This window comes from Macrotis lagotis, chromosome X, assembly GCF_037893015.1.
Source record: "Macrotis lagotis isolate mMagLag1 chromosome X, bilby.v1.9.chrom.fasta, whole genome shotgun sequence".
NCBI classification, from domain to species: domain Eukaryota; kingdom Metazoa; phylum Chordata; class Mammalia; order Peramelemorphia; family Peramelidae; genus Macrotis; species Macrotis lagotis.
Window position 1 is genome coordinate 437,635,347 of NC_133666.1, and position 19,457 is coordinate 437,654,803.

At 35.6% G+C, this 19,457-nt stretch overlaps 1 protein-coding gene across 2 annotated transcripts in view; it reads left to right on the forward strand.

Annotated features, from left to right (window-relative positions):
* The first annotated feature begins 803 nt into the window (after window positions 1-803).
* The window catches only part of NOL4 (nucleolar protein 4), a 507,107-nt gene continuing 488,453 nt past the window's right edge, over window positions 804-19,457 (forward strand). For both annotated transcript variants that reach the window (XM_074201260.1, XM_074201261.1), the window contains exon 1: window positions 804-1,085. In XM_074201260.1, the coding sequence (XP_074057361.1) occupies window positions 828-1,085 (258 nt within the window). In that variant the 5' untranslated portion in view covers window positions 804-827. The remainder of the gene's footprint in view (window positions 1,086-19,457) is intronic.

Genomic DNA, 19,457 nt, shown 5'->3' on the forward strand with positions numbered 1-19,457 from the left:
ATTTCATGGGATTTGTTTTAAAAAGAATTTTGTTACTGTGAAACAAATTCTGATAGGTTTATAAGATGACAGGTAAGAACTTTCACTGCTCTTAGCACCTTATCGCCCAAAGCAGAGAGCGCAGAGGAGACGCAGGACCCTGGAAGGGGGTCAGCTCAAGCGATCAGTTTGCCCTCCAGTGTTTGTAACCAGGAATAGAGGTTGCTTTAGAGAGAGAGGATCAGTCCTCCAGGAAAATCAGGAGAGAGAAAAGCCCTTGGAGGTTTGAGGGAGGACAGTTTTCCCCCCCCCGCCCCTAACCTGCGCTGAGATGGGACCTGGAAGAGGGATGCTATCCTAGGCCTGCATACAAGTAAACACTTTGCATTTTGAGTAAACCAAGATATTGGGTTTTAGTTATTTTAAACCAACCCCCTCTGGGATAGATGCTGTTGGAGACATTGGGATGGTCCTGGCTGAACAACATTAAAAAGACTGATCACGTAGGAGGATAAGAAAAGCTTCAGACACCCCGGTCTTCCCCTCTTCTGTGAGTCGGTGCAATTAAAAATGAACAAGAGACTTGGTAGATCTCGGCACTGATTGCTCCCCACCCCCCCTTTCCCTGACCCGGACCCTCTCCTCCCTCCCCCCACCGCAGCCCCCTAAAGCCAGGATCTGATTGCAAGCGGGACCTCCTCTTGTTCCACATTGTGGTAGAGGATACATTTTTCATGAGCACTAGGTGAACAGGTGCAAAGTACATTTGGAAAATCCAGGCGGCCCATTTCGGTGGCGTGGCGTGGTGTGGGCGTGGAGGGTGGTATCCGGCTATCTCCGAGGGGATCATGGAGAGCGACCGGGACATGTACCGGCAGTTTCAGGACTGGTGCCTCCGGACCTATGGAGACTCCGGAAAGACCAAGACGGTGACCCGTAAAAAATACGACCGGATCGTCCAGCTCTTGAACGGCTCCGAGTCCAGCTCCACGGATAATGCCAAATTTAAATTCTGGGTCAAATCGAAAGGTTTCCAGCTCGGCCACTCGGACGAGGTCAATGGTGGAGGTGGCAATCAAGTGCTCTTCGTGCCGGTCAAAACCACGGTTAGTGAAGTCCCTGCCTTCCTCTTGTGTTTGTCCGCCAAGCGGGGGGGACAAGCAGCCTGGAGGGGAAGGGGGAAGCCACAGTTGGCTCGTTTCTCTCCCTCTCCCCCCTCCACCTGCCCGCCCCCTAGTCATCCCCATATCGCATTTGCCAGGCACGTTTCCCCCCACAGTTAAGTCTTTGTGGTCCTTTATTGCACAGCCCTGGTGCACTTCGAGTCGCCTCCCTTCCCTGCACCCTCCTTTGCAGCTTCTCTCCGGGCAGAAGATGGCTTGGGGGGGGGGGGCTATTGTCCCGTTTCCTCAGCTGCCCGTCTGGCGTGTGTCCTGCCCGCCACATAAAGGCCACATCCTCATCCCATCGCCGCCTCTGCCCGGTTTGATAATGTACGATTCTGATCGATAGTGTACAGCGTCTCCTTATTGGCACAAAGCCCGAGTGTGGCGCTGGTCGTTGATTTGGGGGTTTCCCCAGGATATCAGGTTTTATTGTTAGACCACAGCCTAGGAGACGCGGGGCAGCCGGCAGGCACGCACGCCTGGATTATTGCGATGACTGGTTAGATTTTAGATATGCGGGTGTGTTCGCTCCCCCTCCGCAAATAAAGAAGCAGTTAGAGGATGATCAACAAAGAGAGAGACGGGCTCTGAGCGCGATCAAATGCTGTATTTATTGCTTACTCTCACAGCTACGAAGCTTGCTTTAAGCACAATCGCTGGGAACCACTAACATTGCCAGCTTTGCGAGATCTGAGTCTGCAAAGCTAGACTTGGTTCTTTCTCATAGCAGAAGAGCTAGAATGTTGGGTAGCAGCGGGAGCACCAGAATTTTCTATTTAAGAAGATGGGAACTATGGGCCACAAGTAGGTTTGCATATATCTAATTAATAATACTTCTCTTTCTACATCATGTCACGGTAGGTAGCCTCTTGATTTGGGAGAATGACAGAAGGTAACCCATTCATCTTTTCATTTCTACCATGACTTTCTGGTTTCTTTAAGCATCCTTATTTACTACTGGCAGTCATTGTTTACAAAATCCCTAGAGTATGCAAAAGAGGAGAGTTCTTGGGAGCTACTCTACCTTCACCACAAGAGAGAAAAATGAAAATATTTGAATGTAGTTGTTTTTTTTTCAAGGTATCAGGTTGTTTTACATTTGAAAATAATTTCTTCTATTCAAATAAGAATGGCTTTTTGGTGGGTATATTTTATAGATAGCTGGGCACTAGGAAAATGGAAAATGGAAGTAAATAGCACAAACTAAGTATAGAAATTGCGCTGTTTTATTTGGTGTATCTATGAGTCAAACCTTTTGTTTACCCTTTGGCTTTACTCAAGACAATTGGTTAAATAGATATTCTCCCCCCCACCACCACCACCATTTAATGTAGGCATAATATGCAAAGCTGAGTTAGATATTTAAATGATCTGCATATATTATAGAAATGATAGAATGAATATCAACATTTTTTGAAATTATAATTTTAAGAATTGGAAATCTGTTTCAAAAATTCATTGCTAATAGGAATTGTAATTTATAAGTAAATGAATTTATTTCTGATTTGGACAGTATTAGACTAAAGACAAACAAAAGAGTAATCCAGGTTTTTTTTAAAAGATATTTGGTAAAAAGAAAATCTTTTGGTTAAAATGAGTTCCGTGATAGAGAAAAATTGTAAAACCAGAAACTTTTTCTCTTCTAGAGAAACTTGTTTCCCTCTGTTAACCTGTTAGGTTGCCTCACCTTTTTATGAGCTGAAAGAGCTAATTAGGATTTGAACCTAGTCATATATATATATATATATATATATATGTATATATGTATATATGCATATATATAATCTCAAATTTAACATCAAAATCATGTGAATGTTTAAGATGAAAATGAATGACAAATATTACCTCAGAAACACCTTTACTAAGGCTACACTGAGATTGAATTGTCGTGGCATAGCTAAGGGTTATTATAAGAGGTTATTCCAAAGTTCAGGTTAAGTTAATGAATTCTTTTTGGATTTTCTTAAAAGCTTAGAGGAAAAGCCATCTAACTTTTAGGTGGCTAGAAAACAATGATTTTTGACTAGAGTTAAAAGCTCTATCTGCCATTCCAGACTATCAAAATGTTGAAGATGTTTACAATTCATGAACAACCCTACTGCTCTATGGTGCTTTATGAAATTTTTATGCTGCCATTGTCACAGAAATATAGGCCCCTTCTGCTTGGATACAGTCCACCTCTGTATCAAAATCTCCCCCCCCCTTTTGAATTCCCCCAAACTGGTTTCTTATACCATTTGTTTCCCCAAATATGAAAATTATTTCTTTTTCAAATGCCCATTGATAATTTTCAATAGGAGTACACACACTAAATGAAAAAAAAAATCACTGCTTTGACTCCAGAGACATACTAGTTTTTAAAAAAAGGTAGATACCTTCCAAGGCTAGTTTCAAGAATGATTCTAAGCTACTAGAGTTGTTGGGGGTGGTTGCTCAGTTTTGCTGTCAGCCAGGGAGATTTACTCCTGACCGTGCAGTAATCCACTGCTGCTGGTAATTAGACATCATTACTGCTGCGTTAAAGGGAAAGAGAGAAGGGGAGAGGACAGGCTGGGGCTAATTAACTACTTGATTCTAATGAAAGAAAGAGAGACTGATAGCAACTGGGAGGTTGCACAGACTAGACATACAACATAGACTTAATTGAAGCAAGGATTATCTTGTAGTCTTATAGTAAGACTTGGTGTTATATTTTATTTTCTTTACATGCTATATAGTAGGCTTTGGAATGGATCTCTTAATGAAGCCTCATCTCAACTGGTTACAAAACCTCTCAAATGGTTACAAAACTACAGTATTAATATTTACTGATAGCATACTAGGATAAGCATTTAAAAAACATATTCTTTAATGTATTTGACTATCCAAGAACATTATGAAGGGATCAGGCCTGAGATTCAGATCTTTCTGCGGTTGAGGAGATATGCTCCTGGTCACCAAGCAACAACATCCTGCCAAACTGCCATTTTAGGTCCAGAGTCCGACAACACATATGCCTGAAGTTCAGAGGATATTCTATTTCATTTCAAATGACTAGTATTATTTGTCTGTTCTTTCAGACTGCCCTGCATTGGAAATGATCCCCAACTTAGACTTTCTTTAGAGGTGAAAAACTGAGCAATAAGCCAAATGGATAACATTAAACAGTACAAAGTTTTCATCAATGGTACTCATGACTTAGTTATACTAAGATTTTCTTCTTTTATAGTTCTCATTCTGCATTCTTTGGATTCTCTTATCTAGTTGGTCCTTAGTGACAGTTGTCAGATAGCATGTGCTTATGACATCATAATGCCCTCTTACTCTGTGCAGAATGTATCATTTTATTCCACATCTTATAAAGTAAACTTAGGAATCTGCTACAAAATGTTCAAAGCTTTGGGTTAGGAATAAGGCTAATAAAATATAAATATCTCTTTTAAATATAAAATCTCTATTTCAGAGAACTGGAAAGCCAAGTAAGCCTGTGTTTTGTTTTTGATTCATTCAGAAGTCAATACAAGAACTCTAAACTGAGTGATGAAGTAATGTGAAAACTACTCTTTTTTTATATAAATGTAGGAACAGACGCCCAAGTCTAAATGGTTGCTTTTTCTCATAATTGCTTCCTTTTATATTTATCTCACTTGAGAACATAAAAGAAAAAAAATGTGTTATCTTTAGTTACATCTTTAAAAAATAATGATTTATTCATTTCTGCAATCTGTAAGCCCCAGATTTCTATTGTTCTGTTGTGTATACTATGAACTGATTACTGTACAATCATTAGGGTGAATATTCATGTAGCAGTTTATAAACAGTTATGGGTTTCGTGAGTTACTTAGCTGTGGATTTGGTTACACATCCCTCTATATGTTTATCATGATTCACCTCTTTTGTGTAAAGGTAGTAAGCTATAATAAGGACCCCCTACAGATGATGTATATATTTCTTCTGGTCACAGATTCATGCCTGGGGCACTTGGTTATGCATTCCTTTATATGAATGGGGCCTTGGTCTAGACATGATAGGGGAAGATCTCTGATAAAATAATGAAAACCAAGGGAAATACTTGATTTCTATGAATCAAAAGGTCATGAAATAGAAAAAGCAATTTTCCTTGCTGTGAGTCCAGCCTTTTTGTGATTTTTATAGTTTGTTTCCTTCCCTATCTCTCATGAGTGTATCCACCAATTACCATGTAAGTCTCTTCTTCATTCCTGTATAAGCTGACTTGCAGGAGGAATACAGAGAGAGAGAGAGAGAGAGAGAGAGAGAGAGAGAGAGAGAGAGAGAGAGAGAGAGAAACTTTATCCATAAGTTTGAGTTTGTTTTGGAAAAATCACCTTCCTAAACAAAAGAACAATAACAAAAGAAAAGAAAAGAAAAGAAAGAACTCTTTCCAAATTTGTACACTATTTTATCTTATGGGATTTCTTCACTCTGTAAAGTATCTTCACATCTTCTTAGCAATTTCTAAGGAATGAGGAGTTTGCTCATTCCATATCTTCCTTCTAAAGTGATCCCTCTTTTCTTTAAGACTACTCTAGTCATCAAGAAAGGAGTATGTGGGAGGCTGACCCTCCTGTCTTGGTCATAGTCTTGCAGTGGCATGGCAGAGGGGAATGGCATAAGGTGGAACTATGCTGAAGGTAGTAATTACAGAGCTTTCAGAATCCTGTGCCATTAAGAAAGGCCTAGATCTAGAATTGGCTTATGGACTCAAAGACTAGGAAGACTTTTCTGAGATCACCTATGCTATTTATCCTCATTATTTTTCAGATGAGGCCCAAAAATGTTAAATGACTTGCCTAAGGTAATACATCTAGCTAGTGTGGTAGTGCTGGGACCAGACCCAAGACAGTCCTCTTTCCACTTATAAAATCTTATGGTGAGACACTTAGGTGGTATAGTGGCTAGAACACCAATCTGGACCTGAGTTTAAATTCAGTCACTGTCAAAAGCTAGCTTTGTGACTCTGGGCAAATCACTTAATCTAGATGGCCTCCTAAGAAGAAAATAATCAACATCTGGGTTTGCTAACACAGTAATTTCTCTAAGTTTTTTTTTTTTTTTAATTTGAAGAGACATCTAGCATGTCTTGTTCCTTTTAGTCAAGATGCTTGTATTACTGAAGGGAATCAACTGGGACAAAACCACATACTTTTAATAGTAATAGAATGAATGAGTTTGTGTATACATTTTAATTACTTGTTACATGTTGATTTTTGTGTCTTTTATTTTTATCTCATGGTCGATAACTAACCATCATAAAACAATTATAGATATGTATGCCATATAAGTCACAAAAATCAAAATGCAATAAAGAAATTACAGGGTGGATTTTTCTTATTATCTTAGTTAAGAGTGCATTAAAAGTACACTAACTCATCTAATGCATGAAAATAGGAGTGTTTTATTGTTTTAATGTACTGAGTACTATGAATTATGACGTAAAAGTGGGAAAATAAGAGTACAACAGGATTCTGGTTATATTGGCCATATAAAAAATTTGAAAAAATGAAACAAAAATGACTACCATAAAGGGATTTAAAGGGCACTATTAAAGATCTAATCAGATATATAGTATCCTCTTCATATCAAGAACACTGGCAGAAGGCCCTTAGCATATGAAGTGAAGTGTAACAAATTTATGGAAGGATATGGATAGGAATTACATATATTGGTCAGCTATGGAGATTACAACATACCTCTCTGAAGGAGATCCATCAGAATATTGGAATATTTTCTAATTATTAGATAGTCTAGTTATTAGAATTCTGAACTTGGAGTCAGGAAGAGCTAAGTTTAAAGCCTGACTCATATACTTAGCTGTGTGATCCTGCACAAGTCACTTAATCTCTTTCAGTCTCTGTTTCTTAATCTGTAAAGTGGAGATAATGGTTGTGAAGATCAGAAAACATATAGGAGTGCTTTGCTTAAAGTACTGCATAAATACCAGTAGTTAATAGTTTCTTGTACAATTAGGAATGACATACTCAGTTAACCAACTTCCTTATAATAAAATTGAATTTAGAACTTGACCCTAAGCAAGTCACTTAAACTCTAGTTGCCTCAGTTTCTTCTATTTATAAAATGATGAAATTGAACTCAGTGGCTACTAATGATCCTTCCAAAACTCTAAATCTATAAAGCCTTTGATTCTGTGATGCTGAAATTTGTAATAAGGAATCAGGTTACTAAAATAAGGAACCTATATCTCACCACATAAAAAATATCCTGAACAATCCATGGAATCTATGGGAACTGCATACTTAGGAATCTCATCTACATTGAAAGCAGTTGCCAGTGACTAAACTTTTTAGAAATTCAATTGAAGATTTCCATATTCAATGTCTGACTGATCACAACACAAATATTTTGAGATAGGAATGTTTCATGCAGCACAATTAAAAAAATCTGATTTGAGGCAACATTCTAAATCTTTTCAAAGTCTGGTTACTGCTTAGTCTTCTCTATTTTATTAATTCACTTAGTACTTATCCTCCTTCCATCACCAATTTTTTTTGAAATTGATTGTCAATGGTTTCACAAATTTAATCAATGTGAATAATCCAGAATTCTAATCACTGGGCTCTCACAAATTTAATAGTTGTGAATAGTCCTACAATAATGTGTATGGATTAAACAGACCAAATCTTGTCAATTTATTTTTCTTTTTTCAAAATTCATTGATGGCTGAATACATGTAATTCAATATTCAGTGGATCTATGATCACTCTGTTATGAGTCCTACATCCATTTGTGTAAATTGCAACTCATTTATACTTCTTGTGTCAGGAAACAGCTTGAGATCACTGACTTCACTTAAAACACACCTGTACATATATTTTAAAATATATTTCTGCTTTCACATGATGCTTATTTGCACTATAGCTTCTGTGTTATATGTTCCAGTGAAAGTGACAATTTCTTGTCAACCATCCCCCCCAGTCTCTGCCACTCATACTTCCACCTGTTGAAATTCTGCTTCAGTGTCCAAACTATAAATCCTCTCCCCATCTATCTAGCTGTAAGTGATCCCTTCCTCCTCTAAATATCTTTTCCTCAGTGTTCTCTATTATAAACTCTTTGAGGTCAGGGACCATGTTCTATTAAATGAGCACCGATTAAACCAAAGTGTGATGCTTAGTTACTATTTCTATATCTATTGATACTTTGCACATATTAATTCAATAAATATTTCATGAATGAATGAATTAGTGAATATAGTGAAAGCCTAAATGATTTATTTGTGATTACTACAGCTTATCATTTTATTGGATTTCCTGAGGTCTTTAACAAATTTATGTAGCCTTCTGAGATTTTTGCAATGAAAGATCCATTTGGAGATTAATGAATTACAAATTTTTTCTTAAAAGATTTTTTACTTTTCACTTTTTCATTTACTATTTCCTTCTTACACTTGTCTCTCAACAGAGAGTGATCCTTGGCAAAGTAAGTCCCTCTTCAATCATTCTTGATCTTGCCCATTTTCATCTCCAAATTGCCTTCTTCTGTCATACTTTTTCTTCTCTCTTAACTCCTTGCTGCCACTTAGCACACTCATCTTTCTCATTCATCCTTTAAATACTCTTACCATCCCTAACATTTTATCTCCCTACCATTTCCTTTCTCTCAACAGGTCAAAAACTTTGAGAATCTAATCCATACTCTTACTTCCTTTCCTCTCATTGCAGTCTAGTTTCTAACTTTATCATTCTACACAATCTCCTGTCTCCAAATCTAATGACTTCTTTCTCAATCCTAATCCTTCTTGAATTCTTTGTTAACCATCACACTATCAATTATCATCATCTAGATATTCTCTCCTTACTAGGTTTATCTCCCCAAAATGCCTGTGACTGACTGCTTCTCAGTTTCCTTTACTAGTTCATCATTCAGGCCATGCTAACTAATCCTGGCTTGCCTCTAGGATCAAATGTAAAATTCTCTGTTTGGCATGCAAAACCCCCCCTTTATAACCAAATCCCCTCTTACCTTTCTTAAACCTTACTCTTAGATTCCAGGGGCATTAACCTCCTGTGTGTTCCAAGAATAAGGCACTTTAACTATCTGATCTGAGGATTTTCTCTATCTTCCATACCTGGAATGCTCCTCTTCCTCATTTCTGCCCTTGGACAATTACCATCAAACTGCAATTAGTTTTCGTGATTAACACAATGTATTTAAAGGAAAGGGCCTCTTAAGGTTGCCCCTTTTCTGGGAAGTAGCAGGAAAGAGAACAACTTGTAAATGCTTGTTGGCTGACTGAGTAGATCTCTTGCTATTTGTTATAGATAGTAGCAATTTTCAGAGCCATTTTCTCCCCCTCTAAGTTGAATTTGTTTTTTTTTCTTTGTTTTTTTTCTTTGTAGCTAAGATTTCTACAATGGGCTCTTATATCATGCTCTCAAGAAATTTAATCAAGTATCCAGCTGTCATAACTGTTCTTGTAGTAACAAAATTTTCAAGTGTTTGGGAGAGGAGCAAGAAAGCCAGGGATTTGGGGAATTGACTCAGAGATCAGGTTCAAGAATATCAGATCCTTGATATTTATAGGAATAAAGAAGAATGTGCTTTATAAGAATAAATCTGGTATCTGACATTTATTACTTTTATGTCTATTCTAAGGATGAATATTCATTGATAAGGCACATTATTATCTTTTTTTTTTACTATTCTGTGTGGAGGGAATGGCTATTTTTAAAATGTTTGGATTTTTTTGATGAGAAGTGATTAGTTTGCAACTTTTTTTTAGCAAGACATCATTAATTTGCAAAGATAAATGAAAATTCTATTACCTACTCCTCAATATAACTAACAGCATCTGCCAGATGGACTTATGGATTTAGTTTGTGGTCATGGAGCAAAGCTTACTGGCATACATAGAAAGATAGAAAGCTAATTCACAGCCTTGGAATTCTTAGTACTATGCCATAACCAAGTCATCTCTTGGTTCAGTGCTCTAAACTTCATATCAAGGAGATTTTTCTTAAATGTCAGGTGTGAATTACAATTCTCTTAGCAGGCTTCAGTTGCAGTTCAACAAAGTTTAATTAATGAGAATACCATGACAGAGACATGCCATTTTTATTGCTACATCTCATAATGTACAAAAATTATTACATCAAAACAGTAAATTTTTACTTCTTAAATCCTACTAATTAAGAATTAGTGCTAATTAAACCAGAACTGGGCAGAAATTTACCCTAAGTGCTGAAAGTAGGTAAAGTTAGTAAAGTAATAATGCAAATGAGATTGCAGGCAATATGTTGAAATTTTGAAGCTCTTAGTTTTTTTCTATTTGCATAAACATAATCCATATGCTCATTACAAATGGTCATCTTCTATTCATTAAGGCAGATACGATTCTACAAGGGAACACTTTGTAAGCACCTAGCTTGAGTTTCTGTGTAGAGGGACAAAAGAATTTCAGATACTCCATAATTCAGCCTTTTTTCGCTAATTCAAACTAGTCCTAATCATGTTTATTATATCACATGAAAGAATGATGTTTGTCTTTCATTCTTGAAGAAGAACATGACATCAGGGAAGTGATGCCATGGCTAGCACATTAATTGGATTTGAGTGAGGGGGTGCTGTGCAAAGTCACCAGACTCACTTTTTTTCCTCCAGATATGAATCAGGACAACTGGAGAGGTCCCTGAATGTGAGACAATCAGGGTTAAGTGACTTGCCCAAGGTCACACCACTAATAAATGTCAATTTCTGAGGTTGGATTTGAACTTCCATCATCCTGACTCTAAGACCAGTGCTCTATCCACTGTTCCACCTAGCTGCCCTATATGAGGGGGAACAATCTGCTATAGTAGAAAGAGTAATGGGTTTAAACTTAAAAGACACCTGGTTTCAAAACTTGCTTCAGATACTGATTAGCTGCTTGATTCTGGGCAATTCACAGCTCCCTTTGCCCTATCTATTAAAAAGGAACAAGAATGCCTTAGTTTCAAGTAACAAGTAACAAGAAAGTGCTTACTTGCCTGCCTAATATTTTTAGGGTCAAGTGAGACAATGTAAGTGAAGCACTTTGCAAAAGCTACAATGGTATTATTAAGCCTTAAAGTCAGAAAATAGGCAAATGATAGTTCTTAAGAAAAAGTACACTTGGCTTGATATAGTAGATGAAGTTTTCAGAAAGTTTCATTTAAATCAATTTTTGCTAATTAATATATTTTCATTGTACTAAATTAACTCATTTAATGAAATCCCATAATGAATCTTTTATAAAGCAGTATACAATTTTATCAAAATAATAATTCCCCCTTAATTTATCAGTTTTATAGATTATGATGATTGTTTTAGCTTAGGGAACTCTAAGTTCCTCAGTCCTGATCTAATGATTGGTTTGTTATCATCTAACTATTACCCCTCACTGGTATTTGTGTCTGATGGTTTATAAAAATAGAATACTTTTTCTCAAGATATTCCTTCTCCAGAAAAGGAACTTAAAGAATTTCCCTTTGTTGATACTGAATAAAAGTGATTTTTTAAAATAATGTACTTTCTTTTAAATTTCATATCAGAATGAAAATGCTTTTTTATTACGAATCATGGTAATTTGCTTATTCTTAATTCAGATACTTAAAAGTTTTTTATTTTTTAAATTTTTTGTTTCCTTTATTATGCTGACAAGGACATGATTAGATCAAAATGCTAGATTGGGGGTTAGAAAGGGATGGTAGAGGAGGAACGATAAAAGAAATGATAGTTTTGAATTCTAATTTTTCAGGAAGCTCAGAATAAGATAGATCTAATTTCCCATGACACAAAGAGACAATCAAGCTTCTTTTGCATATCAAAGGGACTTTCAAGTCTAAAGAGGAAACTGAGTAACGTCTCCTATGATCCTAGGTTCAGAAGTTAATTTCTTAATATCAAATTATATGTTCATACACGTATAAAATCTCTAAAATTCTCTTGGAAAAGAAACCTTTACTTGAAAAATAAATTCTTATGTTTGAAAATAAAAGCATAAAATTCCTTTTATCTTTTCAGTCTTCTTACTTGTTACTTCACTCTTTCTGTAGGTCTAGTTTTTGTTCCCTGTGTTCAACACTTGCTCTACTGTCATGACTTTTTACTGGTTTTCCCTTATTTCTAGAGTTTTCTCCTTCCTCACGTCACCTTCTTAGAATACCTGGTTTTCTTCAAAATTCCTTTTAAGCACTGCCTTGGCAAGAGGCTTTTCTCATTTCCTCAGTTTCTACTTGTAATTTCAATATCTCTTTATCTATTGATCTGACTTCTTTCTACATATCTATAATAGTTATCAATATGTATATATGTTTGCAAAATTGTACTATCTGTGCATGGTTAAGATAGGTGCTAGATCTGTCATTTCATTGGTATAGGAAATTTAAAGTATAGTCTCTCTACCAGTTAGGTGTTATGATGGATAAAGTGCCAGGCCTGAAGTCAGGAGGACTCATCTTCCTGAATTCAAATCTGGTCTCAGACTCTACGACCCTGGAAAATCATTTAACCCAGTTTGACTCAGTTCCTCATCTGTATAATAAACTGGAGTAAAAAATGGCAAATGACAGTATCTTTGGCAAGAAAACCCCCAATGGGATCAGAAAGCATTGGAGACAAATGAAATGACTGAACAACAAACACATTAAATATGTATACCTACAAATACATATGGATATTCATACATGTCTATATAAAAATGCATGCTCATATGTGTGTGTATATCAATTTGAATGATCTATTTGTGCATGTGTTCATTCTCATTAGAATGTAAGCTCACCCTGGGTAGAAAATGTCTCCATTTTTTCTCCTGCAAGTTTCACATAGTGCCTACCTCAGAGCAAGCATGTATGAATACTTATTGATTAATTTATTTTAAATGATATTTAAGTTGCTACAGAGCTCACTAGAGTTTCAAAGGTTAATGATAACCAGCAGTAGTTTACCCTGAACTTTATTGAATATCAAGATGGGGATATGAAATAACACTGCTTACTTGAATATCTCTACCCCCCTCAGAGATTATCTGTGTCTCAATTTTGTGTGTTTCTTCTCCTTCTTCCCTTGATGGTCAGAGGCACTATCTGGGCAATAAGTATGAATGAAAACTATAGGTGTTAAATCTATCAGTTCATTGGTTGAAGAAACTTCAGTATAGGTATCCACTTTTTGAAGTACTGGGAATTTGATTTGCTCAGGGTTTTAAGAATAACATGTCAGAGACTGGACTTGAACCTAGCTCTTTCCATCTCCTAAGAAGGCTCTTATCAATTTAGTATGCCAGGAAACTTCTATGAATAAATGGATGAATGAATAAATGAATGAAGTGAAAAAATAACTTTTACAAAAGGAAGAAAATCTTTGTTCTCCAAGACCTTACACATATGGAGTCATGGCAAGTGAAAAAGATCAGGGAAGTCATAAGAATAGTTATTGAAATAAGTACATTCAATCAACAACACCCTTTCCTATGTAATGTTAGGATTGGTCTGATGATAATACTCAGAATAAAGATGAGGAGGAAAGGAGAAAGGGGGGAGTATGTGCACAGCATCTGACTAGAAAGTGACCTAGATGAAGCGTGGCTCAGTAGACTGGGACCTTTTTTTATTTGGAAGGTGCAGTAGTAGCATCATGATGGAAGGCTAGAGAATGGTGTGGGTGAAAGAGTCCTGTGGTGATGAATTAGCATTTTTTAAAAAAAGTTATGATGAAGATAGGACATTAGAATTATATCTATGTTGTAGACCAAATACTGGCTTTTCTAAGACCTTCCACTTCAGACTGGTAAAAGCATTGAAAATTTCTTCAATTGAAAAATAGATAAACTGAATTAGACAATTAGCAATGATATATCACAGGTCTAGGATAATCATCTATTGTATATTTCTGTGGATACATTTTGAGTAAAAACTTCTAAATGTTATTGATATGCTATTGGATCAGGTTATTTTAGAAAGGAAATGTGATGATCTGAAATATTAATGAGAAAAAAAGGATATGATTACAACAAGAATTAGATTTTTAAAACATTACTGGTTCATATATATAAATATACATATATATGTATATTTAAAATCACCTTCATTTCCCAATGTGAATACCCAGTATTCTTACACCTTATTTTCCTTGATGTATTCTAAAATCAAATGACACTTACCTCCTTCCTGTTCTTCACTCACAAAGCTCTATTTTCCAGTTCAAAGTGTTTTCATCAACTATTCCCCAGGCCTGGAAGTCTTCTCATCCTCATCTCCACTTTCCTGACTACCTTCAAATGTAAGCTAAAGGTCCACCTCTGCAAAAAGTTTTTGTGCATTTCCTTGAAATTATCCTCACTTTAATTTGTCTGTCTGTTTTTTTATATAGCTGTTTACATCTTGTTCTCTCCCTTTACTCTGCAAGAATCCTGAGAGTAGGGAATGTTTTTTGCTTTTCTTTATATCCTCAACAATTAGTATAGTGCTTGACATATAGTAGGTGCTTATTAGGTGCTTATTGGCTGACTTGACTGAGCAATATATTCTGCCCACCTCCTTTAGAACTGTTGTCTGTCTTTAATGAAATGAAGTCTTCATTTCTACTGAGTTAGCTTTGAAATAGTCCAGTAGGATGTGTAAATACAAAAAGAAACATTATAAAGGAGAAAAAGAATATGAGGACAATTCTAACAATAACTCACATCAGTGCCTTAGAGAAACAAACAGGTAGAGATAGAAATAGGGATTAAAAAGGACAGCAAAGGAATAGAGGAGTGAAGGAGAAAATAATGGGAAAAGAAAGTGAACTGGGGGAAAGAATTGTGTGAGATAGTGACTAGAAAAGAGGAAATAAAATTGCTTTTCCCTTTCAAAATATCTTGTGATAGGGGCAGTGAGGTGGTGCAGTAGATAGAGCACCAGCCCTGGAGTCAGGAGGACCTGAGTTCAAATGCAACCTCAGATACTTAATAATTACCTAGCTGTGTGGCCTTGGGCAAGCCACTTAACCCCACTGCTTGCAAAAACCTAAAAAACAAACAAACAAAATATCTTGTGATAAAAAAAATGTTGAAAATTATGAGAAACTTGAAGAATTTTGAAAATCTTGATGACAAAGGTGAAAAAGTTAAGATATTTTTGAGTGGGAAGTAAGAAGTATAATGATGGATATTTTAAAAAGCATCAAAATGAAGCTCTGTGTCCAAGAATTTGATAACTGATCCATAAAAATGATCATAGGTGATACAGGGGATAGAATTTCAGGATTAAAGTCAAGAAGACTCATCTTTCTGAGTTCAAATCTGGCCTAATATACTTCCTATCTGTTTGGCCCTGGGAAAGTCACTTAACCTTATTTGACTCAGTTCTTCATCTGTAAAATGAGCTGGAGAAGAAAATGGTAAACTATTCCATTTTTTTGCCAGGAAAATCTCAAATGGGGTCAGCAAAGAGTCAGACATGACTCATATCACTCAACAGTAGCAGCAACCACCATATTGGTAAACCCATGATTAGAAAAGGTGAATTCCTCTAGGGGGAAAGGATTTGAGATAGAGAAACTGGCTAGAAGTGATGATTGATTCTAATTTGGATTGGGAATAGAAAGATATTATTAAACTTGTGATTTTCTTGCTTTAGGCAACTTCCTTAGAATATTATCTGAAGCCTTAAGAGGTTATGTGACTTACTCATGGTCACACAGCTAGTATGAGTTAGAAGACTTATACCCCAGACCTTCAAGTCTTCAAAGCTTACCTTTTATCCACTTCACCAAACTGCCTCTCTGCTACTTCTATTAACAATAGCAATAACAATGAATAATAAAAATATCTGGAATCATGATCAAATCCAGACATTGAATTTTATTGTCATATATGTGTAATTATCTAATTTGACTCTGTGGGAATCATGAAAGTCATGTGGATTTCATTTGGTGGATACTGAAGTTTAGATTCCTTTGAGTTTTGAGAGGTCCTGACTCCAGGGCCAGTGCTCTATCCATTGCCACCACCTACCTGTCCCCTTGTCTGTCTTTATATTCCCAGTTTTAGCATAATGGTTATCAAATAGGAGATTAATAAATGCTAGATCCTTAATTAGATATTTATTTTAATTAATAAGTTTTATTAATAGTTTATTTTTAAATCATATGTCTCTGAATAGGTAAATTTGGGAAAGCTAAAATGAGTATTTAATATTTAAAATTTAATACATATTTAATATATATTTAATATATAATTAATATTTGATTGCTTTCATAAAAATAGTTATGTATAATACCATCCATGGAAATCCTAAAGAAAGCTGCTACTTTTTTGAGAATGAATCAAACAGTGCTGAGCCTATTATTTACTTTATTTTTACATTCATATGCATATGTATATTTTTAACTTACAAAATTTCCTTCCACCTTCCTTTCCCACCCCCCTCCCCTCAGCAGTGAACAGGTCAGGTTAACATTGTACATACATATTTTTGACAAACATGTTTACCGATGAGTCATTTTGGGTATGAGAAATTAGGATAAAGGGAAAGAGATACAAAAGAGATATTTTTTAAAGTGTTCATCAGACTCTGAAAGGTTTTTGTGCTGGTTATTGTTTTGTTTTTATTCCTCTGGATGGGGATAGCATTGTCCATAGCTGGTCTAATACAGTTGTCCTAGCTCTCTGAATTGCTGAGAGGAGTTGCTTTCATCAAGGTTGTTTATCTCATAATATTGTTGTTAATGTGTACATTGTTCTCTTGTTTCTGTTCCCTTCACTCAACATCAGATCCTGTAAATTAATCCATGTTTCTCTACAGTCCAACCATTTATAGAACAATAGTATTCCATAGTATTCATGTACCATAACTTGTTTAGCCATTCCCCAATTGATGGGCTTCCCTTCAATTTCCATTTCTTGCCACTACAAAAAAGAGCTGCTATGAATATTTTGGAACATGTGGCATTTTTCCTAATTTTTTATGATATAGACCTAGAATTGGAATTGCTGTGACAAAGGGAATGAACAGTTTTATTGCTATTTAGCCATAGTTCCATATTACTCTCTATAATGGTTGGATTCGTTTACAACTCCACCAGCAATGCATCAATGTCCCAATCCTGTCACAACTTCTCCAACATTGACCATTTTCCCTTTTTCTCCTCTTAGCCAATCTGACAGGTGTGAGGTAACACCTCTTAGTTGTTTTCATTTGCATTTCACTAATCAATGATTTGGAGCATTTTTTTCATATAATTAATTTCTTCATTTGAAAAGTGTCTATTCAATATCCTTTGAGAGTCCATTCTTAAGATCAGCATATCCTTTGGAGTCTCATGGTCATCTCCATACCATGCAAACTATAAGAATAAGTATACACACATATGTGTATATATGTCTATATGGCATATATAAAATATTATTACTGATATTAATATAAATAACCATTTATTATGTGCCAACAGATAGTATAACAAATCTTAATATATAGCATATAGGTTTTATATATATATATATGCTTATAGAATATAAAATATGTATAAATACACATATCATAGAAAGGTAAAGTAATAGCTTATCTATAAAATGAATATATTGATTTATTAAAATTACATATTTGACAGGTATACTGCAGGGTGCATATGGAAAAGTGAGAATAAATATTTTATGATTCATAGAATGATAAACCTGATTTAGATCACAAACCTGAACACTAATTCATGCTTCAATATCATCTAACAAGTTATCATGCAACATCTGCTTGAAGACCTCCAGTGCCTAGGGATTCAGCAGTTCCTGAAGCAGCTTATTCTAATTTTGCATTCTACAAGTATTTGATTAGAATCCTTATTTTGAGCCAAAATCCATTTCTTGTGGCTTTTACCTATTACTCCTAGTTATGTACCATAGAATTAGGCAAAACAAAACTAATTACTCTTTCATTTAACAACCCTTCAAATAGTTGAAGGTAGCTATCATGTTTCACTAAACATTTAGATGATACAGGGGGATCAAATGCCATTTCTGGAGTTAGAAAGATCCATCTCCTTGAGTTCAAATCTGACCTTAGTCACTTAACTTTGTGACCCTAGGCAAGTAGCTTTACCCTATTTGCACCAGTTTCAAAAATCTGTATAATGAGCTACAGGAGGAAATGGTAAACTACTTCAGTACCTTTTCCAAGAAAACCCAAATGGTGTCATGGAAGATTTGGGCAAGATGGAAAAACAACCACTAAGTCTCACACATCCTACCCCAAGGTCTTTTCTTATTAGACAAAACAACTCCAGTTTTTTCAACAAATCCATATATGGAATAGTCTGAAATGTACTTACTATCCAATTGGTCTTCACTAGATGCAAACCAGATTATCTTTTTCCTTTAAAAACAAATATGATGCCCAGAATATAGCTCCATACAATAGTTATAGTTTAACCATGGCAGACAAGAGTTCAGTGGGATTTTCATCTTCTTTGTTCTAGAAATTGTGTCTCTATCCATGCAACTTAAGATAGTGTTAAATCTTAATAACATGCTTGGTGCAGCTAAATGTTGCAGTGAATAGAGCTCCAGACCTGAATTCAGGAATACTCATCTTTATGAATTCAAATTTGGGCTCAGATACTTAGTAGCTGTGTGACTCTGAGTGAGTTAATTAATCTTGTTTTCCTAAATTCCTCATCTGCAAAATAATCTGCGAGAGGGAAATGGCAAATCACTCCAATGTCTTTGCCAAGAAAACCTCAATGAGGTCATGAAACGTCCAATACTATGGAACTTAGAACTTACCATGGACTTTTCCCCATATGAATTATTTTCTATCCATATTTTACCTAACTTGTACTTAGGTAGATGATTTCTTTGAACTCTCATTCTCTTATCATTTGCTCAGATGACTGTAAAGTTGTAATCTGCCCTTAAATGCCATAGTAAAAGCTTGATTGCACCCTTCATAGATTGTCATCAAGGATGCCCTTGATGAATGAATACATCATTCACATGAAAATATGCTTTATACTTATTTTTATAGATCTGTTACCTCAACACTGTAAATAGTCCCTCCAATGATGCAGTTTGCTGCCTTGCTATGTCTTTTCATTCTGTATGACTCTCTTCAATATAGCAAACAAGCTAGAACCATACCTAGGAATTCTGATACCTGGAATAATTTCATTTGAGTTAGTGTCTAAAGCATAATTTCTCATGCTACAAAGGAGCTCCTGTAGTTAGTTGAACTAGACTGGAGACAGAGATCTTGAGAATTGAGTTTGACAAATTTTTAGGCCAGGGGATTTAAATGAAAGGATGGGTTGGAGTGGAAAAGTCTGTTTTAAAGGTGCTAATGAACTAAATCTATTGGAGAAGTAAAA